General features: G+C 39.3%; 1 protein-coding gene across 3 annotated transcripts in view; it reads left to right on the top strand.

The window, feature by feature from the left end:
• The window catches only part of SOS1 (SOS Ras/Rac guanine nucleotide exchange factor 1), a 53,598-nt gene that overhangs the window by 9,388 nt on the left and 17,180 nt on the right, over positions 1-27,030 (top strand). For all 3 annotated transcript variants that reach the window (XM_069805255.1, XM_069805256.1, XM_069805257.1), the window contains 9 exons: positions 65-190; positions 2,476-2,607; positions 3,159-3,323; positions 6,922-7,131; positions 7,634-7,777; positions 11,641-11,751; positions 11,858-11,956; positions 24,659-24,786; positions 25,765-26,420. In XM_069805255.1, the coding sequence (XP_069661356.1) occupies positions 65-190; positions 2,476-2,607; positions 3,159-3,323; positions 6,922-7,131; positions 7,634-7,777; positions 11,641-11,751; positions 11,858-11,956; positions 24,659-24,786; positions 25,765-26,420 (1,771 nt within the window). The remainder of the gene's footprint in view (positions 1-64; positions 191-2,475; positions 2,608-3,158; positions 3,324-6,921; positions 7,132-7,633; positions 7,778-11,640; positions 11,752-11,857; positions 11,957-24,658; positions 24,787-25,764; positions 26,421-27,030) is intronic.

Below are 27,030 nucleotides of genomic sequence, written 5' to 3'. Positions count from 1 at the left end.
CAAGTAAAGCACGTGGTTTGGGGAAGAGCAAAACTCAAAGCTTGAATTCTTCTATTTCCTGTAGGTTCAGGTGCAAGTCCATCCTAAACTTTCCTCTACTGAAGACGCGTTACAGTATGTGGAGGAGTTAATTCTCCAGTTGTTAAGTATGTTGTGTCAAGCCCAACCAAGAAGTTTTCTGGATGTAGAGGTACAGAGAATAATTATTACAAATCTGTAATTTGAACTGTTACGTGAAAAGTTAATATATTAATCATTTCACAATGTAAAAAGGAAAGCAGTAATTATGTATCTTTAGGTAGCAGAACCTTTTGCATAAAGCCTGCTGAGTTACCTAATAACTGATTTTCCTATCAATTGAATTTGTTGTTCAATGCACAGTAAAACTATCTCTGAACTGTATTACTGTATAATGGATGGTAAGTGTAACTTGTGTACATAAAACTGACTGGTTCCTTTCAAAAGACCTTTTTTCCCCACTGATATTGTATGCAAACCGTAGCTGCTTAGTCTGAGGCTCTGTGCTGCTTTCTCAGCGTGATGATTTAGGCTGATATACCCCGCACCGTCCCGGAAATTTGAACAAAAATAGTTCAGTCACTTTCTCAGAATGAGTTGAGGAACACTTCTTTCCTCTATATAGAAACCTCTTCTCTTACAATTGCCTTTTCAAAGATCTACAACCACTATTGCTCAGAAAAGCAGCTTGATGTTTGAGAAGAGGGCTTGATCTGAGAAGAGTTTCTCCAGCTGAGGAACAAATTCGTTAAGCTAAATGAGTTAAGCTTCTAAACCCATGAATATCTTGGTAGCCCTTTGTGCTTAACCATAATTGGAAGACTTTGGTGCCAAGCTGCAGATTCCATGTGTATTGTGCCTCTTGGTTTCCAGTACTCGGGGGCTGTGCCTGTGCCAGGTTAGGTAACAAAACAAGATGCAACTTCCTCATGTTCTGAGAGAAGTGGACGGATGGCAAAAAAAAAACAACCCCAAACCCTCAAAACCTCTTAAAAAAAAAACCCAAACAACAAAGTAGCGGTTTCTGAGCTCAAGATTTATGAATTTCATCCTTCCTCTTCTCTTTTGAACACTGACACCTCTAATGGTGTTCCAGTGTCCCCTTTAAATGGCTGGCCCGCTTTGCAACATTATTCTGGTCTGGCAGCTCAAGAGACAAGAAGTTTGTGGAAGATTGTTTAATGCTGTGTTTTAAACACTGCTAACAAAAAACCTGACACACAGCATTGCATTACAAGTCTTACGGCTGCGAAGTCAGAATGAGAAATGCAAGAATTAGAGATGATCAAGCAACCTCAATTTACCCCCTTTGTGTTTAAGCATAATGATGCTGTTTTTAATTATATGGTCATACACATTTATTCTTCCCCCAGGACACCTTCATTGTTCAATCAGCAGGCTGGACTATGTTAGTGGAGTGAATTGGTATTAGATAGTGAATGAGACTTTTTCTTTGGTAGGACCTCTGCTTTTCTTTTGCAGAAGTGGTATGATGAGGGGAGAAAAAGAAAAGCTGGTACTTTGGAAAGTTGGGTGCCACCTTCATAGAATTGTATTCCATCCCAGTTTTTTGTCAGAAAGTTTTTGTTTGTGTACTTTGTCCTGTACCAGCTCTTTGTAAGTGGTCATTAACTTCATCTTCCTCATTTCATGGTTGCTCAAATGGGGTTCATATTTACGTAAGTGAGCACTTGCAACTGAAACAGTCAGTGGGAACTGTGGTCTGAAAAAATGAAGTATGAAGTTATCTGAGAAATTAGATTTCCGACATCTCTGAACACTAGGGCCACCAAAAACGGTGAAGCTTTTCAACGGTCCAGAGACCTGTCTGTGAGTTTCAGTAAGAGAGTTGTTCAGTGCATGGGAGAGTGTAGGTGTCCTCAGGCACGCTGACTGCTGGAAGGAGTAAATAAACTGGGGCATATATGGTCCAACTGTAGACTATGAAACTGTTTTAAAATATGTGGGTGCTGTCGGGTGTTCTCTTTTTTCTTGTTAAGTTCATTGCTGTTGTCAGAGCAGCTTGCATGTATACAGTCTGGACCATGTACTGATCAGTGAAGGTGAAACAGAAAACTCATACCTCATTCAGTGACCATTCTGTGCAGGGAATAAAGTGCTAGGATAAAATGCAGCCACTTATTTAAATGCTGAATTACCAGGCATGTGCACAGGGGGAGCAAATTGTGCCTGCAATGGCAACTTAATTCTGGCATTTGTCAAATTTTGAGCACTAGGTTATTCTGTGATAATGATATTCTCATACAGCCTTACGAATGTAGTGAGCAGTATGTAGCAAAATGATGAAATTTACGCATGTTGTACAAGCTTTTATAGTTGATATACTAACATAAGCAAACTTTAAGTAATGGAAAGTGATTTGATAATGTAGTAATATTGCTAAGCTCATTCAGATTGTGCATTTACCCTTTAGTCCTGGTTTGGTTTTTTTTTAAGGATCGTGTTCAAAAAAGTTTTCCCCATCCTATTGATAAGTGGGCAATAGCTGATGCCCAGTCTGCTATTGAGAAGAGGAAACGAAGAAATCCGTTATCTCTCCCAGTAGAAAAAATCCATCCCTTATTAAAGGTAAGCAGTGATGTAATCTTGCTTTTAGAATGCAGTTAGGAGTTGACACCTTTGTTTCATGCAATGTCTGTATGCTGCCTGAAGTGTAAACGAAAAGAATTAAGAATATCTGTGTTTGTTACATAGTTTTATTTTAAGTGTTCCAGTTTAGTTAATTGCATATATTTCTTTTTCACCTAAAAATTAGTTAATTCTCTCTTGGACAAACAAAGCCAAGAACTCATTTGCTATGAATTTGATTGTTCTTGTTTCATTTTGCATGACTAGGAAAACACTTAAGAAACTTCTGGAAATAGCCCTAACTGTTTAAGTGAGGTTTTTAGTATAGTTATTGGCTGTTGTCACTTCCACAGTTAATAGAGCAGCATCTACAAAGATGCCGTTTCTTTTCTAGGCCTACCGACTGCTGTGTTTCTATTACTAAAATAGACTGTGGATATGTGGTGAATGTTTATTGAGTAGGGTCGTAAACTTACTGGTTTTAGTTGTAACCTATGGTGTGTATTTCACTGACTGAGTAACAGTGGAATGCTTATTTCTTTTCCTTTCAGGAAGTTCTAGGCTACAAAATTGACCATCAAGTGTCTGTTTACATAGTGGCAGTATTAGAATACATTTCTGCAGACATCTTAAAATTGGTTGGGAATTATGTGCGGAATATAAGACATTATGAGATAACAAAACAAGATATTAAAGTGGCAATGTGTGCTGATAAGGTAAGCCTAACTCTTGTTTCTCATGTTAATGGGAAGTTTTAGTTAAGTCTTGAGAGGACGTTGTCTATTCCTTATTGAGTACATGGAGTGTTGTACCTTTGAAAGAAGAAATTACTGCCATAAAATGTGGTTCCAGTAATAGAGCAAAGGTACCAAAAAGCTAATTGAGCTTACAGAGCTGTTGCTTGTGCTTATTAATAGTTAAATCTCTCTTCCTTTTGATATCACTTGCCTAATGTCAGTAATGTGCAAATGCTTTAAAAATAATTAAGAAGCAGCACTAACTTAAAAATTTAACATTCCTAAGCTGTAATAGTGGAGCCTTATTTTGTAGCTTGAAAAAAGAAGGCTGAAATTAAGCTTGGGTGTTCTCCCAAAATAAGTAAGACCGTATTGCATGTAAAAAGTAGTTTTTTGATGGTCCAGCATTTTAAAACAAAAAACCTACCTGCATTAGCGTCTCAGCCTAATCCTCTTTAGCGGTCCATATTTTTATCTGCAGGTAGCGTTTTCTGTAGCTTTGGAAGATTCATCAGGTTCAGTCAGGAACCACCTCTCTTTCCAGCAGTGATAGAGCAAGGGCCCCTGTCTGTCTTTCAGGTGCCTTTGCACTCTAGCTTCTGTGGCCACCTCATTAGCATCTCAACTTTTCCATTGTTTAAAAAACAAAGTTTGAAGTTAATCCTTTAAGGGGTAGGACTTAAGAATCTCTAATATTGCTGAAGTCTAGGGATTTTCAGCTTAATCACCTCTTTTCAGTATTTTGTCTTGGTCTGTGTTAATCAATATCTTCGGTTGGGATCGTCTCTGCGTTTCAGTGAATGCCTTTGTCTCATTCCTGCTTGCTTTTTTTTCATCCTACTTTCTTCACCTTTCTTTACTCTCTTTTAAGATACCTGGTGAGGTCTTGAAGAGTCAAGTACTTCTCAGTCAGGACAGTAATCTTGGTCACTCTTGCTTTTGGGCATATCTGCCTGGGTCACTAGGGCAGGGTTTGAAGGTGTATGTGTCAATACTTGTCATAGAATAGTAACAGGAACAAGTGCTGTTGCTGCATGCTTTTTTCTGTCCTAGGAAAGGTGGTGAGCTGAAGAGTTGTGAAGAAGTTGATTTAGGAACTACCATTACATTGCATTGGAGGAACTCTTTGATATGTACACAGAAGAAACTTTTGAAAGGCTCTAAAGCAGGCCTGTTGGTTTACTGCCTCAGCAGAACAAGTCATTGAAAGGTGCTCCCAAAGTGTTTTCTTTCCAGTTGCATTGAGAAACTTCATAGTATATTATGTTCGTACCCATAACATGTGTTCTGCTTGTTTTTATTTTTTAAAACAAACCAACCAGAACAGTTTCTTGGCCCTGTGTGCTACTTTTTTCTCGAGCACTTTCACACTTGCTTTTGTGCCATCCATCTGGAAAATTTTGCCTTGTCTGCAAAAAACAAACTCCATTAAAACGCAAGCTGTTTTTCTTCTACTATCTGCTTGTGCTTCTAATTGCTCTAAATTCATTATCTGGGGTACAGTTACTTTAATTTGTTTCTGTGGATTTCGTAGTAGTGAGATACGCACCCCGTGAATACAGCCTGGAATCTTCTAGCTCAAGTATGTGCTAGAACTGTGTCCGTGAAGTAAAGTTACAAATGTTGGGGAATCCTTGAATACCTGCATTATTCCATGTAATTTCTTACAGTAGTGACCCTATAATGTCGCATTCCCCAGAATTAGTTAGGATTCTCCTTATAACCTGAGTTCCATGTACATTCACTGGCTTTGAAAGATGAATTGCCTTCTGTTTTTAGAGTTTCAGAAGAAGTCAGTCTTAATGCAAAATGTCCATTGTTCTGCTTTCAGAGAAGCTTAAGACCAGGGTGTGTAGCAGGGACCTTTGACTCACTAAGAGAAAGAACCTGCTGTGTGCCCATATACCTCCTCACTAGACCTGTATATTTTTGAGGAGTGTTAGGACAAGACCTGGGTGAAGAATGACTGCTCTAGGTAGGTGTGTTTCTCCAACATTCAAGTCTGAAGAACCTACCAGACCATCTCTTGAACTTATAGATCCCCAAGTATTCTCTTGCAGCATAGTTCCTTTGTCTAGTATCGGTAGTCAACAGCTTGGTTAACTGACGTCTTCTGGAGTGGTGCCTGTAACATGCTTTAAAGAAAGAAGACTTTTACTGTAAATACCAGGGTAAATGTCATGTTTGTTGTGGCTCATTCAGAAGTTTAATTCTTGATCTCCAGTTCTATAATTATTTTGAAAAACACTTTTTTCATTCTGTTTTCTGCCATTTTAAAACTCTAGCTCATGTTTAATGTGTTAGCCTTCCCTCCTGTGGTTCTCAGAGGGGTATTTACAGCTTTGATCCTGCAGTCTTTTCCTCAGTCTTTTCAGTGATTGACGGCAGTCATGTCAGTCTCTGCAGTAACAGGCTTAGGTTGCCATGGCTTCACCTCTGTTCGGAAGGGAGGCTGGCAAGCAGCACTTAAGTTCTCATTTATTTTGTATTGTTTGATACACTTTGTGGCTTCCTGGAAGGGTTGTAGCTCTGGGCAGCAGGTTTGTTTATAAATACTGTCCCATCTGTCTATCCCAGGACAAAGTCATCTTGTATGTTGAACTACCTCTTATGCTGGCTTGTTGTTAAGATTTGCTACATCATTGTAGATTGTTTGTGGACACTCTCTAGGTTTTCTTTCTGCTGAAGATATTTCAAATTAGGATGCCTTTTACTAATTTGCAGTCAACTTACTTAGTTTACCTTTAAGATGTTCTTTGAGTATTACAGAAACAACCCAAAGTGTGATTTCTGTTTGCCACTTGCTAAGTCATTGTAACAACTCCTGGCTCAGATACCACGTTTGGCAGAAGTGTTCCATGATCCACTTTACTTGAGAAGTTCAAGTTATTAATTGCTTGTGTTTGGTAAGCCTTGCTTGGGTATGAATTAGGACCACTGGTAGTCAAAGTTTTTAGAGGTCCTTCTGTCTGTGTAGTTCTGCAATGTGACTGCCAGCTTTTCTGAAGCTGGTGCCCTTCCTCGAGGGTCTGTTTTAACAAGAGAACTCAGGAGTTAAGGACAGAAACCAGGCCACGTACAGCGTGTGGGCAGGCCAGTATTCATCGCAGTTAGATTACGGGGTTCTGAGCACGATCATGCGTGACTTCCTGTTAAAGCTAAAGCTGAAAAGCCAAAATGCACACACTTTTTTACTTCAGATAATGTACTATCTGCAGAAACTTAGATTATGCATGGCTAATTCAGAGTAATAGAATACAGCTAAATGTGTCTGTATACTTCATAGACCTCTTAAAATTGGAATTGATTTTAGGACCTCGTTCTTGGCGAGATGCCTGGATTGGTCTAAATGACTGGGAATTCTTCAGAAATTGCCAATGCAAATAATGACTTGCAAATTCATAGCAATTAATATTGATTTTGTAATGCTTAACCAATTGCAGAATGATAATACTTAAATCTTAACTGCTGATCAGTCTGATTTCGTGGGAATAATGGATTTCCTTTACTGGTAACTTACTGGTAGATCTTGGAAAGAAGTTCTCACTTTGTGGATTTCCCCCTCTTTGCTACCTAGGTATTAATGGATATGTTCCATCAAGATGTAGAAGATTTAAGTGCACTAACTTTATCTGATGAGGAACCCTCCACCTCAGGGGAGCAAACCTATTATGACCTAGTGAAGTCATTTATGGCAGAGGTTCGACAATATATAAGGGAACTAAATCTCATTATCAGAGTTTTTAGAGAACCATATGCCTCCAACTCCAAACTATTTTCATCTCATGTAAGTATTGTACAAACCACAAACAAAAAAACCCCTCCTATAAATCTAGGTGAACACTTCTAGAACTTAACTGTTGTCCAGTTTAACATGTCAATAGCAGAGGAAGCACTTGTCTCGAGTGCTGAAATGGAAATAGTAAAGGAGCACTTGTGGGGAAGCATGGGTTTTGTAGAACTGTGGAAGAAACCACTCAGTTTACTATATTCACTTGCAGGCCTGTAATTTAAGATTTGTCACTGTTCTTTGCCATGTTTGAATCATTGTAAATTTTTACATATTTACACATATATATATATATAGTAATCATTTTAAAAATAAATTCTATGATCTTATATAAATTATACAGAAAATAAATAATAAAATACATTAAAAAATATTGTTCTATTTAAGGAAGTGCTTGACTTTCATACCATAACAGAGTAGCTTTGCACATAACATTCTTCCTCTTAGAATTGTGTCCAATTCCCACTTGATTTTTGTCTGGTTCTGTGGCTTTTTGCAGGATGTGGAAAATATATTTAGTCGTATATCGGACATTCATGAACTCAGTGTGAAGTTACTGGGTCATATAGAAGACACTGTTGAAATGACAGATGAAGGTAGTCCTCATCCACTAGTAGGCAGCTGTTTTGAAGACATGGCGGAGGTAAGAAAATACCTGGGGGTTTTTTTGCTATTCATATGTATTTTAATGACTTGCACTGAGATGCTAAGTGCATCTCTGTTCTAGCTGCCTTTGTTTAGGTTGAGATCTCTTCTTCCAGCCCCACCATGATGAACAGACTGCCCATTTTTGAGAGTGCTTTTACCTTTTTTAGTCTCTAAACCTCAGTTTTTATAGGGCTGTTTAAACTTTAGAGAGCTGGGGGTGGGGGTGGAACCCTGAAACAAAACACCTGTGACTAGACTTCGACAGAAATGGAGGTATCCTGTAAATCAGCTGCGGATCAGGATTGCTGTGGAAAGACAAAGTGGAACAAGGGCTTCTTTGCCAACAGACTTGCTAAGCTGGTGAGGAGGGCTTTTGAACTAGGCTTGTTACTCAATGGAGACAAAAGCTTGCAAATAGAAGAATTAAGAGGAGAAGGGGACATGCACAACGGAAAGCATGACAACAAAGGCTCTTTCACCTTCCTCCTGAGAAGGTGGAATGACCAAAGGCTCATCTGAAGTGTCTGTTTCCCCAGGGTGCATGTGCCCATGTACAAATCGGAGGATCTGGGAGTCTGTGCACAGTTGCAGAGCTGTCATGTGACTGGAATTAGGGACATGGCTGGCAGGGTTGCATGATGGAGGGCTGTATGAATGAATACAGGCACTCAAGAAGGACAGGTGGGGAAGATGAGGCCACGAGGCTTAACAAAAGATGAGCTCAAATTCATGGAGCTCTGTTACAGAATGAATGATGAGCTGGCTGAATGCTTAAGGATCAGGATCAGAGAAGGCCACCGCAGGGCATGTTGTGGTCAAGCTTCTCCTGCAAAGACTGCCCAGTTGACAAGTGGTCAAAACCACCTCTAAACAAGTGGGAGACCTCTCCTTATCACAGGCCCTGGTTCTCTTGGGAGAATAACCTTCCTGACGTCTGCTGGGTGGACAACTGACTGTGGTTCAAGTAATCCAGAAGACTTCTGGAGAACACTGGGGACAGTTTTTTGTGGCACATGCTGATGGGCCAACTAAGAAAGGTGCTGCACTTGATCTCTTCCTCATGAACAAGGAAGAACTGGCAGGAACATCGTAGCTAATGGGAGGCTTGGCTGCAGGCAGTAGAGATGGTAGAGTTAAAGGTCCTGAGAAAAGTGCAGGAGATAAGCAGACTGAAGAACCTGAGCTTTGGGAGAGCAGACTTAGCTTATTCAGGGAATTGGGAGGCAGGATGACATTGGTGGCTGTCTTGAGGGTAGAAAGGGCTCAGGAGAGCTGGTTTATTTTCAAGGGCAGTGTGTTCAAAGCACCAGTCCTTAAGAAAAAGGGTAGGTGTGGCAGGAGGCAAGGACAAATGCAGTTTGGAATTTCCTGTTTAACCAAACTTGGGCCCCTCACTACAAGAAAGACATTGAGGTGCTGGAGCGTGTCCAAAGAAGGGCAACAAAGCTGGTGAGGGGTCTAGAGAACAAGTCCTGTGAGGAGTGGCTGAGGGAGCTGGGGTTGTTTAGTCTGGAGAAAAGGAGGCTGAGGGGGAGACCTTATTGCTCTCTACAACTACCTGAAAGGAGGTTGTAGCGAGGTGGGTGTCGGTCTCTTCTCCCAAGTAACAAGCGATAGGACAAGAGGAAACGGCCTCAAGTTGCACCAGGGAAGATTTAGATTGGACATTAGGAAAAATTTCTTCACCGAAAGGGTTATCGGGCACTGGAACAGGCTGCCCAGGGAAGTAGTTGAGTCACCATCTCTGGAGGTATTTAAAAGACTTGTAGACGTGGTGCTTGGGGACATGGTTTAGTGGTGGACTTGGCAGTGTTAGGTTTATGGTTGGACTCAATGATCCTAAGGGTCTTTTCCAACCTAAATGATTCTATGATTCAAAAAGAAATGAGCTTCCCAGGTGTAATGTAGAAGCATTGTCTAGGCAGGTGGAAATGGTATTAAGAGGGCTGCAGCTCAGCTGGAGTTAAACTTGTTGAGGAATGTGAAGCAAAGCAAGAAGGGCTTGTATAGGTAAAATAGTGTGAAAAAGAAGATGGTAGAAAATGCGGCTATTTTGCTCATGGGGTGAGAGACCCTGTGCTGGAGGACATGGAATAGACTAAGGTACTCAAGTCTCTTTTGCTGTGTCTTTAGTGGAAGGATGTGCTTCTAGGTTTCCCAGTTAGGCCTGCTACTAAAGATTGAGGGAGAGAGGTGAAAGTCAAAGATCAAGTTAGGGACTGTTGATCTAAGGTGGATATTTGCAAGTCTGGGGCAGGACAGGATGCTGAGGCAGCTGGCTGATGTCATTGCAAGGCCACTGTCTAGAATTCCTGAAATTTAGTGGTGATCTGTGGAGGTCTCCAGTGACCGGAGATAAAGCATTATTCTCAATCTCAAAAAGACTGATGAGGAGGATCCTGGAAACTAGAAACTGGTCAGCCTCTCCTCAGTCCTTAAAGATTAGCAAATCTTTCTGGAATTCACATCCAGCCATGTGAAGGACTAGAAGGTGATTGGCAACAGCCAGCACAGATTTCCAAAGGACAAACTGTACCTGACCAACTTGACTGCTTTCTAAGAGGAGATGGCTGGCTCCATGGACAAAGGGAAGAGCAGTTAATATCGCTCATCTGAACTTAAGCAAGGCCTTCAGCACAGTGTCTCATATTATCCTTATAGTCAGCTTGGTGAGATGTAGACTAGCTAGTTGAGTTACAGAGTGGGTGGGGAAATTGGCAGGACTGGCAAGCTTAAAGGACTGTCATCAGCAGTACAAAGTCCATCTGGTGGCCAGTGGTTAGTGGCATTCCTGAGGGTTTGATACTGGGACTGATACTGTTTAATGTCTGTATTAGTGTTGTGGGAGAAGGTCTGCCTCATCAAGTTGGTAGGTGATGCCAAATTGTGGGGAGACACACCGGAGGACAGGACTTCTTGGGGGACCTGACAGGCTGGAGAAATAGACCTACAGGGACCTCATAGAGTTGAGTAAAGGCTAACGTGAAGTTCTGCACCTGGGACCAAACAACCCCATGCAATGGTCCAGCTGCCTGGCTGAGGAACAGTACTGCGACAGGGCTTGTGGAGATCCTCAAGGAATCAGCAGTGAAGGCGAACTGCCTACTAGGTTATATGAGGAGAAGTGCAGCTGGCACGTTGAGGGATCATTTCTGTGTAGCACTTGACACCACATCTCGCATACTGTGTCTAGTTTTGGTCTTCCTAGTACAAGACACACTTATACATGAGGGTTGCCATGATGGTTAAGGAGTTGAGGCCCGTAATATACAAAGAAGGTTAAGAGTGGTGGGTTTATTCAGTCAGAAAAAGAGAAGTCTGAGGAGGGAGATCTTATTGCTGCCTTCAGTTACCTGAGTGGAAGGCGTAGAAAAGACTGAGGCAGGATCTTATTGGAGGTTCACAGTAGAGAACTGTGAGGTGAGATGAGAGAGAGCATGCGAATGGTAAAAAGAGTAATCCTGATTAGATACTGGGGGAAAAAATCTGCAACGAGAACAACTGAACATTGGGATAGGCTGCCTAGAGAGGCTTTGGTGCCTCTGTTCTTAGAGGTACTTGGAACTCAACTGGATGAGACCCTGGGCAACCTTAGCTAGCTTTGACATTCGATCTGGCTTTGACCCTGAGGTGGGCCCTGCTTCAAAGAGGAAATTGCACCAGTTGACCTCCAGAGATCTCTTCTAGACTGAACTACTCCATGACTCTGTGCACGTACAAGTATTGATTCTTCTCTATAGGTGTTTTGGAAAAAGTATGCAGAAAAATCTCTGCTCTGTAGTGTATGTATTCTCTTTAAGAAATACAAAGTTTATATATTAAATCGGTTTTGTAAAATTGTTCTGTATTTCTTCTTAGGAGCTAGCATTTGATCCGTATGAATCATATGCACAAGATATTTTGCGCCCTGGTTTTCATGATCATTTTCTAAGTCAATTATCAAAGCCAGGAGCAGCATTTTATTTACAGGTAACTTTCTTTTAAGTGAGCCATATTATCGATATTACTTTAATTACATTATATTGTTGCTTCATTATGTTTATTGTTTTAAGACTGAAACTTATTTTGTTTCTAGTCAATAGGTGAAGGCTTTAAAGAAGCTGTTCAGTATGTTCTACCCCGGCTGCTCCTTGCCCCTGTTTACCACTGTCTTCATTATTTTGAACTGCTAAAAGTAAGAACATTGTGTCACCCTGATGTTTTTTTCACAGTTCTCAGTGTTGGATACCAGAGCTTTGTGCGCTCTGTTAGGTGTAAAACTTTTTACTAGAATGTGAGTAATAAAACTGCTATGATGAAAGAAAAGGTTATATGCTCTGGTGCATGCTGTAACTAACTGAATATCAGCTTGTAATTTCATGGAAGTTTTACAGCAGCTAATGATTTGTGTTGAATAATTAAGTTTCTATTAATTTAGAAAGCAATCGAGATCTAGGTACTCATATTCTTGGAGTGGTTGCTTCAACAGTGGTAAGAGATAATGGCAAATGGCTGTATTACAGAAAATGTCCAAGGCTTTCTCAAACTGTTACTTTGTAAATTTAAAATAACAGTAAGATTTCCCTTCAAACTTCATTTTACTTTCATAAAAGCTTCAGTGTTCTTGCAATGCACATCCCGTGGTGGTTGTAAAGGTGCTATCCTTCCTTCAAAGGGAAGGTTTGGTTGATATATACACTTCTTGGGCTTTTTGTAATGAGACCTCACATTGGTAGGGTAACAGTAAAGACTCTAAGATACACGTGTAAAGAAAATTGCTACAGAATATTTTTCTGGGGCATTTACCGGTTAGCACTGAATAGTAATCTTTAAGGAGTGTAGAGTATTTTGAGGAAAACTTTCTAACAGAATCTTCATTTGGACTTAATGGAAACTCATAAGGGATACAATGTTCCAAACTTAATTACTTGGGGAAATTTGGACCAGAAGTAAAAAAAAAAAAAATCTCGTTTGAAGAAATCTGGGTGTGTTTTTCTTGAATGGTTGGTTAGTTGTCTTGGGATAACCCAGTAGTTAGGTCATCTTTGAGTCTAAGTGTCTACAGTTTTAACACCATTTTTACTGATTTAGATCTACACATACAGCTTGGGCACGTAGCTTATCTAGTATAACATGCTTTTTTAAAATTTTGAAACGTATGCTTGATCTGTTTGTCTAGCTCATGGGTTTGGTCTGACTTTTCAGACATTTAACACATTAAGCATTTCCTTTCATGGCAGTCCATTGGAAGGGAGGTATGGTGCAGCTTGTCTGCATTTTGTATGATGAAGACTTGCACAGACATAAGGTTTCTCTGCTCATACTTTTGTCACACAGTCTCAAAATGCGGTACCCAGTGGCTTTGCATACTTGCATGTGAACATGGTATTGTCTTATGTAATAGACAAAGCATGAAGGATTAACGTCATCTGACGCACAGGCATCCTGGGTTGCTTCTTGTCATTGGTAATTTTAGTGGGGGAAAGAGAGCGTGTGTGCTTACAGAAGTAGGGAGCAGCTCATGTTTGCCTATTTTAGGGCAAGCTGGAGTCTAAGCTAAGCCCAACTGCCAAAGGTTATCAATCTTTTTTGTAACTCCTTACCTACGTTTCATGTAAAATTCTTGTCTTTTCTTATTCATGCTCTACACACACACCCTCCACCGTGTGTAAATCTGATATTGTTGGGTTGGATTTTGTTCTGTATATGATAACCTTCCAGGTTTTCTTCCCACTGTGTGGCTCATCTCACATTTTAGTGAGACACCCATCACTGTGGTTTGTCAGATGCGATACATGTAATGGGCAGTGATGGATAATAGGAGCACTTGAAGAGAAAGATAGTAGCTCTCATGGCAGTAGCTTCATCTGTCAATTAGTACATATATGTGCACACAGCATATGAATCCCTCCCTCAAGTAGTCTCTGCTGGCAGTAACATTTTCTTCCTTATATCTGGAATCTTCAAACAGATTCCAGCTTGGTTATACTTAAAAATGGCCTTATGGAAGGGTGTTTGCCACAGAAGGGTATTGGTAGAGTTATTTAGCCGTATAATCTTGACAATTGCACTGATGCCAGGTTGTATTGAATTCTTTTGTATGGTGAGAGACCCGATTTAGTGATTGCAGGCATATCTATGAACAATCAAGTTAAAAATGCTATGAAAATGGATCTCTTTATTTCAAGAGACAAAATGTTGGCAAACTAGTGTGTGGAAAAACCCACTTTATTTCTGTTGAATGTAGATATACTGAAGGATAAAGGGGTTAGCATTTTTCTTTGAGCTATGTTGTGTAATCTTGCGTACTTTGAAGTTATCTATTTAAAATGCCTCTCAAAGTTACCTTCTAACTATGCAGATTACAAAAAAAGTAAATTTCTATCCACTGATGGTTATCCTATTTAGAAATTAAAGCCCTCCTGAAGTTTGGCAGGGCACCAGGAATGCACAAATACATATTCTATTTTTAGCTGAAGCTCCTCGCTGTAACTTTGTTGGAAAACTAGCATATGACTAAGGGCTGTGTTTTCCTTCAACCAACATGAAAGTCCCCAAACTTTTATATAAGAAACTAACTATATAAAATAGCAGCTTCATATGAGACTGTGCTTTTCTGCAGATTTGCAGATAATAGGAATGGGCTTTTCTAAATCATAGAATATTAGAATTCTGTGAACAGAAATGTGGACTCTTCAGTGAAAGGTGGGGTGGTACAAATAGTGCGGTTACTTATGACCTTGGGTAGTTGAAGAAAGAAGTTTACAAGATATTTAAATTGAATTGGGCACTGTTTCAGATGCTGTAAATTTGTGTGCATGTGTGATACTCTTTCATTTCTTTGGGTAAATAGAAATTTACTTTAAAATTCCTTTTTTTCCAAGTAGGAATGGCTCAAAGCATATATAAACTTTGCTTAGATAAAATAATGTGTTCTGAAAAACAGGAGAGCTAGATAGATTTGATCTTCTTAATGTTTTTTTTTTTTTTAAACCAAGTGCAGACTTGGCTCCCATGACTTCTGAATGGAAACTTCTTGTCTCTTTGCAAATATTTTTTAGTTGGAATTCTACCTATAATGATGTTAAATTCTCGGGATGCTTTCATTTTGCAACAGCATCTAGTGTGTTCTATTTATTTTTTCAAACTTTGTTCTTAGACGATAAATAACTTGCTAGTCTTTACTGACTGGCAGTTCAGCTCAAGTAGAAATACTCCTCAATTAAACTTTTTTTGTCTTTCTTTCACTATGCTAATGTAACTTTAAAAAAAAAAAAATCTGGTTTGACAAGGTCTTCCAAGATGAGAAACCACCCTTTTCCCAACCTGAAGATATTGAATTTGTTACATGTTGCTGGAGAAGGCATGGGGTGGTGAAATGTTAGTAGGTTAGGACTGGAGTATCTTTAGGTTGATCCCGTAAGTCTCTTGCTCTGTGTGTTGTGTTGGGTAACACATGTCAAACTATTTTGGGCTTTCACTTCACTTTGATTCTCAGCCTTCTTTCAGCCAGGCTCACGGTCCAGAGTGTAACAAATATAATGAAGTTGGTTTGCGATCCCATCTGTAAGTGGTGTAACCCAGGCCAGCGTGGAGAACCACTGACTCTCAATTAGTTGAACTTCGGCTGTCTGCGAAGTTTTTACAATATCTGCAATTGTAGATCATTGTCTCAAAACACCGTCTGCATTGCTTGTATTTGGTACAGGCACTGTAATTAACAGATTCTCTTGCTTTAGTCGATTCTTAAAGTCTTCAATTAAAAACAGAAAATCACAAATTCAGACTAGCTATGAATTATTTTAAGAAGGTATTTACTTGGTGCTAGCAAAGGATTTTATTTTCTGAAATCACTTTGGTGTGTTTCTTTCCAAACACAGTAACTTGTATGTACAATACTGTTTTGAAATAAATGTAAAAGCAGAAGTATTACTGTTATACATGTGTTTCTATTTGTAACTGCAGATGAGGATGACTTTTTTTTACATCCATTGGAGATAATGTGCAATTTTATGTCTCTGTGACAGATGAAGGCCTATCTGCTGGAGGAAATGTAGCTTGACCAAACTGTTGCTAGTGCGTGATAAGGACTGCAAAGTGTATTTGAGTGTTTCTTGGGAGAAAAAGCTGGGGTGATGTAAAATTGATCTCAAGTCTAAGAAGAGATTTCCTAGAATATGACAGTAGGTGAAAAATTTAAGCAACTTCTTCATGTGGTTAAGCTATGAAGACTTATATTGCAACTTCAGTGTTGTAAAGGAACAGAAGTTGTGCCTTATGGTAGAAGTTGGAGGTGATACAGCCGGGTAAATGAGGTTCCATACTTCTTTCTTGCTTGTGTGGTTTCATTGACAATTCTCTTGCTTTTCTCCTTTAAATGCTAGTGAGCTTATGCTTTAAGTCAGCTGTGTGTTTGGCAGCCAGAGGGAAGATGATAGGGGAGAATAAAACTTGGTCACGCTTGTGTGTGTGCGCACTTTTTTTCACAAACTTGGTTATTGTTAATCTAACTAATTGGGCTCTCTGAGGTAACTCTTTAATTGAAAAAGTTACTCAGAATCTATTGAATTTTTTCTTTCTAGCTGTGGTGCTCATTGATGGATTTCCTATGTGTTTGTATCAGAGATACATATAGGCGCATGTGTATCACTTTATTTGTCAACTTGACAACATGACTTATGTCCTCCGTTATGGAGTTGTGATGGGGCTGTATGTTCTGTTGTATAGCTTTTTTCTTTTTACACAGGATGTATCTGGGCTTTTGAGAAGCAGATGTCTCTTTCCAGGGAATTTTCTAATGCGAAGTAATTACCTTGGAGAATATCTCTTTCCATTATCCTGCCAAAATTGCTTTTCTACAAAAGGTGGATAAAATCTAACAAAAGCAAAAGTAAAAAATTACTCCTTCCACTTTGCTTACAGACCTCAGTGACACTTGAGCTGTGTTATTGTCAATCTGTTGCCAGACCAACAAATGCTGTACTTTGATATCTTGAAGCAGGGAGTAGGATGGCACAGGGCCAGACTGTTCTTACCTAGATGATGCCCTCTTTGGGGAGTCAAATGAAGCACTAACTGAACTCCAACTTTTGACTTCACTTACGTGCTTAACTGTAGGGTTCCAAAGTCCTGCTTTCTGATCCATTTTCTAGGAATACCTGCAAGGCAAATTCTCCCTGGTACTGTGGGAATTAAGAGAGCTGTACTGGGGCAGACTGTTCTCTGGGGCTGGTGGTCTGTTCTGGTTTTCAATGACTGCTGCTCATGATGGTAGATAGCTCTTTAGCTTACATGGCAGCAGTTTATCCTGAACACCCAAGGCCAAGCTCTCATGAAAATAGATGGTTGTTACAGGAACTTGGACAAATTTTGATCCTTCCCCCCCCCCCCCCCCCTCTAAATAAAAGTTTTGACACAATCTATCAAGAATTGAATGTTAAGAAGCTTATTGTAGCTGAGATTTGCAACTTCTATAGGATGACATTAGTTTTTGTGACTGGCAGTTATGATATAGTCCTTGATACACTTGTATTGCTGTATAGTCTTTTAATAGCAGTAGTATATTTCCCTGTCCTCATCTCCTGCCTCCATTCCTGTCACCTTCTGTGCAAAAGGGGGATCCTCGGAGAGAGGTAGCACTACGGTTGAGACTTTCATATACTTGATTTCTTCATTGGAAATGTTTCTGGATGTGGAGTTGTGGATTTAGTCCTACTACCAGCATGCTTTCTCTGTTTGCTCTTATAGCAATGGAGGTCTGTGTTTTCTGTCAATACTTTGATATTTTCAGTGGAAACTGATGGAAAGATGTAGGAAGTAACAAACACAAGTAAAACAAGCTGTATTCATGGTTTCTGTAGACCAAGTCTACAGATGGGATTCTGTTTGTCATCCCTCAGTTCCTCTGCTGGTTTTGCCTTAAGCAGGGTTCCTCTTAAAATCAACAGGGTTCTACTGTTGCTTCCCAGAATGATCTCTGAAATCGTGACTTCATCTTACGTAGCGTTCAAAAATTCATACATTTCTATCCACACATAGAGGTGCCATCCGGTTGAGCTTCCAGCCTTCCAATCTTGGCTGGGAAAGATCAGACTTGAATTGTGTCGAAGCAGTGAAAGTGGATTTTAATCCACTTTGGAATTATAAAAGAGAAGGGAAGATGTTTTCAAATTGAATTTGTCTTTACTATGATGGAAAATTTGGGGGAAGAAAATGGAAGACCTCAATTACAAGTGTGGAAGCACATAGGTAAATATTTTGTGATATTTCGAATACTGATCTAACTAAATGTTATGAACTTAATTATGAATTTTAAATTTCTAATGTATTCTGCAGGTCTGCTAATAATGATGAGACAAACCAAAGTGACAGTAAGAAAGAAGAGAATTTCAGAGCATGAAGGCTCTGGAAGGATCTGTGTGAACTTGTACATTTGTTGCAGAAAGGTAATGAATCTGCTGTGGAAGAGACATCAGCATATGCAAACAAAAAAAACAAAAAAAAAAAACCAAAAAAACCCCAACCCAAACCATATTTTTGAAGAATGCAGACCAAATGGGTCTTCCATACTCTGAGAAGACAAGGCCTCCTGCGAACAAAGTAGCCATTTCCCTAGTAATGGAATCTGGGCGTATAAAATGTGTATATGGCAGCTAGTAGCCTACAAAAAGTCTGAATGTTTAGGAAATGGTTTTATGAGAACATCAAGGAACTTATTTGAAAGCAAGACTTTGGTTTTGTATCTGTTCCTTGATGAAGGAAATGTTGGTTGTGTAAGCTCAATGAGAATTGCTCACATACATGAATCCCTTCCCAGTTGCAGAAACTGAGAGCAAAAATACACTTCCTGCTGAGCAGACACCAGTTGAAATACCTAGCAGGCTGCAGTAGCACTTGAGCAGACCTAATCTGAAATATGGTCTGCTGACAGGCTGGGAATTCATGGGAATGCTAGTGGCAAATTGGCCACATAAGAAACCTGTTACAGAAAACTTTGAACTGTTGAATTGGTGAAACACCAACTGACAGACTTCTTTGTAGTACACATTTCTGAATAGCTCTTCCTGATTTTTCCTCAGTGTCCATCCTGATTTGAAAAATGGCACTTACTTCGAGTAGTGTAATTTATTTCTGAAACACTTATTTTAATTTCATTTCCCCAAATAAGAGCATCCACATCAAGTAATCAAAGTAGCAATTCCTTTAATTCATGTTTCTTTAGTCCAAGTGGTTTCACTTTTTTTGGGCTCAGGTGAAGTTTGATGTACTTAAATTTTCACATATCTTTGAGATCTATTTTAAGTCACATAGTCAAGCTGTGAAAGAACTGTGAAGCTTGTACTAAAAGTTGAAATGCTTCTTATTTTCCTCTGTTTTAATGCTTACTTGTACAGTATGCTTCCTAATGGGCTGACCATATTTACATTATGTGAGTTAAAACTTAATGTGAAATAAAAGATGAGGGCTTTTTTTGCTTCCCTTTTAAAATGTACTTCCGAGAGAATGCTGGAAGTTTTTTGTAACTATTTATCTGATATCTGAGGTTTGATATCTGACATGTTTATGTAAGATTATGTGATTTAATGTAACTTTTTAAAATTAAACTGAGAAGGCATAGTTAAACTTTGAGTGGAGAAAAAGGTTTTACTATTACTTCAGTAATATATTAAGTTCTGTTCCACTCTTAATGCAAATAACACTGCTGCTGTAATGTACATCTAAATAAACAGTTATATAAATGTATGCATTTTTTACTGCACTGTGCTCAAGATTGTCTGAGTTTATATGAAAACAAAATGACTTTTGAAGTTTCAATGCATTAAAGCTGTGTAAGTATGTCCAGAATTATGGCACATAGAGTTTCCTTTAAGCTTCAAGTGTGAAGTGCCTTTTAGACTGCTAGCATTTTCCAGAAGTGTATTGTGTTCCCTGCAGTTGTCCCCATTTGCTGTTCCAGATGATTTCCTGATGCTTTCTAAAAATCAAAGTTTCTGGGTATGAGAGCACTTTTTTCCCAGCATACTACTGCTTTGGGCTGAGGCTTTTTGTTATTTGGAGGAATTGCAAAAAGTCGGAAAGAGCTCTTGGGCAACTCAATGCTATTGAGCCAGCTTCCAGGATTGTTTTATGGCAAAAGGCCAGCAGACCTGCCTGCCTGCATTTGTCAGAGGAGAAACTCTGTTCATTTTTATTCTTGATCATAAAATAGCCTGTTTCAGGATTACCTTTTGGTAGGTACCCCATTCTTAGAAACATGTTGAAGAAAATGATGACGCATTAGAACAGAAGCTGGAGTGACTGGTGTTGGTGCACTTAAAGTTCTCGCAAACGTTGCTTACTTACATGTCATTTCCCTACAGAGTTGATAGCTAGGTCACGCTACAGATCAGGCTTGCTTTACCAGCCATGCAAGTGTTTTGTTGCCTTGCTGTGGGCTTCAGCATGTCTGAAGAAATTACGTACTGGGTTTTGAAGAGGTTTCTCTGAAGCAGCACTAGTTTGAGCTCATTGTTCTGAGTACTGCGGTGTGCAGCTTCCACTTGTAACATGGGACCACTTATGCGCTAAACTTCTTGGATTAATGTTTTGAGGGCACTAAGTATCGTTAGCACCTACAATCATATGATCTTGGGTTAAGCTTACATTAAGAAAATTCAACTGTGATTTCCCTGCCTCCCATATGCTGTTGTGTCTTCAGTGTATAGAAGCTGATTTGTGATCTCTCCTCCCAGATGAATTGGGGAACCTGCAGTTCACAAATTTCAGTGGTTAGATTTAGAATAATATTCTAGGAAGGCAGAAGTCTAGATTGTGATATAAGCCCTGAAGTACAAGATTTTATATGCATTGTGACACCTACTAGTATTGTTATACCTGCATTTTCTCATCATAAGTATAAATGTTTTTTCTGTCATTGTCTTTCTAGATAGATGTTTCCCTGACAGCATAAGAGAAGGAATAACATAGTCTAACTTTGTACCGAATGAGGAGGATGTCTTTTGTATCCATTTGGAATTTCCTGATTTTATAAATCTCTAATCCTTGTGTTATGCAACAGGTAGAACAAAATACCTTGTCTTCCACTTCTTGATATCTCTTCAGAGCTTGTAGCCTAGAATGTAGAGTACTTTTTTTTGTTAGAAACTTGCCTTAGCAGTCTTATTTTCCAAGTTTGTTTTCCTGGAATGGCCAGGATACCGTGCCTATAGTATTGTGAATCATTGCAGTCATTACAAACCAATATTTTCTCATAAGTTTTTTAATAAACACAACAATTAATACTACTGATAATCAGAAATCTGCATCTCCTTCCCATAATAATACAGTATTCTTCACAGGACACTTTATTTTAAAAAAAAAAAAAAAAAGCACACTTTTATTTAGTATCTATGTGATTCGTTCATTAGGGGGCACTGCACAGCTATAGAAGAATCAGTGGGATTTGCAGAGAAACTTGGCTGCGTTTCCAGTGTTGCCATTTCACTTTCCATAAACTCCTCTTCCAAACTGTCTGGGGCCAGTGTAAGATGAAAGTCATTGCTGTAATTTAAGCTCAGTTCTGACTAAGACTGTTTTTGATAGCAGTTTATGGTAATTATAGAATGCTAGAATATAAACTTCCAAATTCCTTTTCTGTGTGCAGAAAAAGTGTCTTCATAGTAGTTCACAGCACTGTCTGATTTGCCAGTTGTGTTGGTCGTACACTTGAGAAGAGACATAGTTCTACACGCTACTTTCTAAATGTTAAACGTGGAGCTTAATTACACTCACTGGACTTTGATTTAGTTTGTATATACAGTTGGAAATATGGGTTACTTCCAGTGGGTCCTGATGGGGAAATGTTAGCCTCGCACAGTTTCTTGCTCTCCAGCCCTGTACACAAACGTGTTTTGCTTTTGGACGTGGACTTTTCTGTGATGAATACCAAAATTTTTCTAACTAGAGGGAAATTGCTGTAAAAGGCATTTTGTAAACAACAATGGCGCAGAATGCTTTGCAGTAGTGAACATTAATCTGTACCAATATGTTTCTGAAGAGAATGTACAGGGAGTAATTTTTTTTCCAGGTATTCGAGTTGATAAGGTGCTACATTGAGAAAATTCCTGATTACTTTATAGGGGCTTATTTATCTGTTTGGTTTAGTGCTCCCCTTATATGTGTTAGCCTACACTTGCGTGGGTTTCTTTTGAGATTTTTCTGAATTTCAAAAACTTTCTTCTTTTGGGATATGGGCCGTTTTTGTTCTGCCTTAAGCTAGGCACCATGGATCTGTGTTACTATGGAGCATTTAGGTTATATAGACAGTATTAAAAATAAGGAAATAATTTCATAAGCTTTATTGCATGTTCAGCCTAGTTTTCACCAATTTTGTCCTGTCTTTTACATGCCTTTTGCTCCTTACCATGTCTCCTGTGGTACCTTTACAGGCAAATGGCAGAATATTGTAGGATCTAATAAGGCTTGTTTTCAAGACTAGGCTAAAACAGTCTTGTTTGTTATTGAAGAGGAGCTACCCAGAGATAACAGGAAAGCCAAACTCTTTTGATGGAAGTTGGCAAAGAGGCAGTGCGCAAGGCAAAGAGCCTCCTTTGAACTCTTGTGCGGGAAAGATGCAAAATCTTAGAGGTAGTTAAATGTTTTTCTTAGCTTTCTTTCAGGACTTCTGCCAGTGGTGCTGCACCTGCCTCATTTATCTGAAGTCTTCTCTAAACCTAGATGATCTGCACAACTGAAGCAAAGGGAAGATGATACCTCTGTGTTAAATCTAGAGAGTAGAGGAATATAAAACGAGGGTAGTCTGTTCCTTCTTGGAGTGATGTATTCTCCCTGAGACCTTTTGGGAAGTAACTCCTGTTGTGGTGCATTGTCAGGCCTATTTCAGTGGTTGTCTCATGAGTAGGCACTCATGCCTAATGCTGCTTAGGTCAAGAGTATGACAGATTACACTACATGAACCAAAGCTGCCTCGAATAAACCTTGTTGTCATCCTTATGGCTAAAAATGCAAATAAAGTAGTTCTTGGCATTGATAGCTATTGCAGTGAATGATTAACTCTTGTCAGGGAAAAAATTAATGCTATTCTGTGACCCATTCAAATGTTTAGTATGAATATGTTGTGTTCAGTTGGATTTTGGAGGACAATACTTTCCATTTCACACTGGAAGCAAACAGCACATTTATACTGTTTCCAAGGGTGTCTTACTCTGGTCCACACAGCCTGTTGCTTCACTTGTACCACTTCCATCAAAACCAATCTTTCAATTGTGTGGAACCAGTTCCTGGTGTGTAATAGTCTGAAACGCTTGTCTCTTAATAATCCTGTAAATAATTATCTCAGTTTTATGTGTAAGCCACAGCTGTACAATTTTTTTCACTAACTATAATGTGAAATGAAGATTTAAGATGAAAATCTTAAGATCTGCCACGTTTTTAGCCTCAGATGTTTGTTTTATAAAACTTATCTGTCACAGGGATAGTTAGGCACAGAATACTAGTATTAACCCTTCTTGTCCAGTTTTAGGTTATAACTATTACATTTTTTTTGTCCTTTAAGAAAAGCTGAGTTAGTGTATGAAGGCATTAAGGTATCTGTGTATTCGGGGTGCGTAAGTCCCTATCTGGTTTTACAAGCTGGCCATCGTTAGATGCCCCCATATTTTCTGATGAACAGCCAAGCAACCTCTCCATGGAGGAAGAACATTTACTTCTCCCCATCATCCCTCTGGTTGTTGCTTTTCCTCTTTGATTTTTTTTGTGTGAAAAAAATTACAGTCCTCGTGGATGATAAGCTGAACACAAGCCAGCAGAACACCCTTACAGCAGCGAAGGCCTGTACTGCTGCATTAGCAAGTGTGCAGCCATCGTGCTGAGGGAAGTGGCAGTTCCTACCTGGTCAGTACTGGGAAGGCTGTGTCGGGAGAACTGCATCCAGCTCAGGCTTCCTGTTGATGTTGGTGTACTGGAAGTGGAAGGGCTTGTCAAGATGACGTGAGGAACGGAGCACGTGATGAAGGAGAAGCTGGGGGAGTGGGCTTATTCATTCTGGAGAAAAGGAGGCTAAGGAGGAGGGGAAGCCTTCCTGCTGTCTTTGACTGTGTGATGGGGTGGGGAGGGCAGAGAAATACTCCTCACAGCTGCATAGTGCTTCCACATATTCCCCTATGAAAAGTCAATAAGGGAAATCCTGGATAAGGAAAAAAAATTTTCACCATGAGGTATTTCAGATATTGGAACACATTGTCCAGAAAGGTTGTGGCCTCTCCATCCCTACAGCAATTCAAAACTCAGTATGGCCCTAGGCAACCTGATCTGTGTTGGCCCTGCAGTTGAGCTGGAGGTTGGATAAAATAATCTTCAAGGTCCCTTCCAACCTAAATTACTGATTAGACTGTTGTTAGTGAGGTGTGAGCCTTTGTAATCTTCTGTTTATAAGTGCGATCAAGGAATTTTGCTTAGCTTTTGGTCCTGCTTGCCTGTTACGGGAGTGTTTGTACATTTGACATTCCACAGATTTGATCTTGTGCTGTAAAATGATATTTATGGGGATCTCCTTCCTCACTTGTTTCTCTTAAGATTTAACACCTTTGATGGGTTCTTTTTTTGGAGATGTAAGGTAAATCAAACTAGTTTTGAGGTAAATAATGTGTGCCTGGGTGCATCTGTATCTGGGGAACTAGTGACTGCTGCTCTTAATTTTACTGAGATTAAGCTCTTAGCAGACAGTTGTCTGTCTCACTTGTGTCAGTAATGCACCTGGTTATTTCATTAACTTTAATAACAAGCAGGAGCATGCAAAATCAGCAGATGGTTGGATTTCTTCTTCCTAGGTCAAACTCCTGGCTTTGCACATACCAAAAGGATTGTAACACTTTTTGTATTTGACTTTCAATGTTCACAGCAATTGGAAGAAAAAAGTGAGGATGAAGAGGATAAAGAGTGCTTAAAGCAAGCAATAACTGCCCTACTAAATCTTCAAAGCAGTATGGAACGGATATGCTCCAAAAGTCTTGCAAAACGAAGGCTTAGGTAAACATGTTTCCATTTTTCCTGCTCTCTGCTCTTAATGCTTTGCTATAAATCCAGGGCTCCCAGTTTCCTCTTTTAGTAAACAATGAACAAAATAGTTTGTGACAAGCCTGCTTTTTCAGAGGAAGTGACATCAAAGCCAAGATAATTTGTTATTGTTTTAAAAGCGTTCTAATTTCTATGTGTCCTTGCATACTGGTAGTTGAGATGTTCTGAGAATTCGCTGGTAAGAAGAAAGTTACAGCATTTGTGGGTAAATTATGCTCAGATAATAAATATCCACCTAAAAATATTGTAGAAGTACATTTCTGTGTGATTAGAAGGGAATGTTCTTGAATTTGAAACTAATTAATCTGAAGAGTTTTTTGTGCAATGGCTAGTTAAAATTATCACTGGGTAATAGAAATAGATGCATAGATAACTAGTACTTGATTGCACTGTTATAGCAAATCCTTGGATTATACTATCTGCTGTTTGATTTAATGTTAATATTTGTGCAGTTATTTAAACATGTTAAAACTTTGCTTTTGCTCTTAAAATTGTTTCAGTATTTCCTTTGCCAAACAAATTCTGTGCTGCAAAGTGTAATCTTTAGACTTGGACATGAATGTATTTAACAGCTTATTTTCTCTGAATGTGCTTCTTTCAAATTAATGCGGTCTAAAATTGTTTTGTTGGCTATGGAAATGAGTGGTTTGTTAGGCAAAGAAGCACTAACGGTTTGCCTGCTTCTGATTGCCTGTGTTTAGGTAAAACATTTATTGCATAGAAGATAAGTAGAAAATTTATCAGATGAGGTACTTAAGAGAAACATTAGTCAAGGCTTGCAATGGTGCTGATACTGAGTGCTGAAAATGCATTCTCAGTGGAATTCTTATCACTCAGAAAGATGATCTTGTGTTTTTGCTGTTATTGGTGGTTGTGGTTTTTAAACACATGTATACTAACAGGCTCCCTTTCTCCCATCCTTCACTGAAGTGAATCTGCATGCCGATTCTATACTCAGCAGATGAAGGGGAAACAGCTAGCAATTAAGAAAATGAATGAAATCCAGAAAAATATTGATGGTTGGGAGGGTAAGGACATTGGACAATGCTGTAATGAGTTCATCATGGAAGGAACACTCACACGTGTAGGAGCAAAGCATGAGAGACACATATTTCTATTTGATGGCTTGATGATTTGCTGTAAGTCAAATCACGGCCAGCCAAGACTTCCTGGTGCTAGCAATGCAGAATATCGTCTAAAAGAAAAGTTCTTCATGCGAAAGGTACAAATCAACGATAAAGACGACACTAATGAGTACAGACATGCTTTTGAAATAATCTTAAAAGATGAGAACAGTGTTATTTTTGCTGCTAAATCAGCTGAAGAGAAAAACAACTGGATGGCAGCACTGATATCTTTGCAGTATAGAAGCACGCTGGAAAGGATGTTGGATGTAACAATGTTGCAGGAAGAAAAAGAGGAGCAGATGAGATTTCCAAATCCTGAGCTTTATAGATTTGCAGAACCTGACTCTGAAGAGAATATTGTGTTTGAAGAAAACATGCAGCCCAAATCTGGAATCCCCATCATCAAGGCAGGAACTGTTGTCAAGCTCATTGAGAGGCTGACTTACCACATGTATGCAGGTGAGGCACTGCATTTATATAGCCAAAATTCAAGGTGATGACTAGTTTGTGCTTCTCCTTCTGTGTTAAATACATGCAGCAAAATATATAAAGTGTGTGGAAAGCAACTGTGCTTTGCAGTGCACATATTCTAACATGCTTTTTGAGTTAAGGTTTTGAGATCTAAATATGTACCCCTGTAGCAGTTAAAAATATGACTCCCATTTTGCTGAATGTAGTGGAGTATGCGTGTGCATAATGTTATTCTCGTGCAAGGGACCAGAGGAGGTGGGGGCCTGCAGGAATTGTGCTCTAGACAATATTTTTCCTGTATGCCCCAAGCTACAGGAATTGCCGTCCCTCGAGACTTCCGAAGCTGGGTGGCACATGGAGCGCCAGCATTGTGGGGGAGAATTATGGGCCCAGTGTTTTCAGTTAAGGGTTGTACTCTTATCAACTATTACCTGTGTCCATGCAGGCATGTAATGAAAAGACCAAATATCAGCTTGCCAGAAGCAGTCACTTTCGTAATTTGGCCTTGGAACTTCACCTTAATCAGAATATCAGTGGGAACTTGATTTAAGGACTTTTGACTTCAGGTTTCTGTTTGTGTTGAAGACATCGAAGGCAT

This window comes from Haliaeetus albicilla, chromosome 17 (assembly GCF_947461875.1).
Source record: "Haliaeetus albicilla chromosome 17, bHalAlb1.1, whole genome shotgun sequence".
NCBI lineage: Eukaryota > Metazoa > Chordata > Aves > Accipitriformes > Accipitridae > Haliaeetus > Haliaeetus albicilla.
The sequence above is the reverse complement of the archived record's forward strand: the minus strand, read 5'-3'. Positions and strand labels throughout refer to the sequence as shown.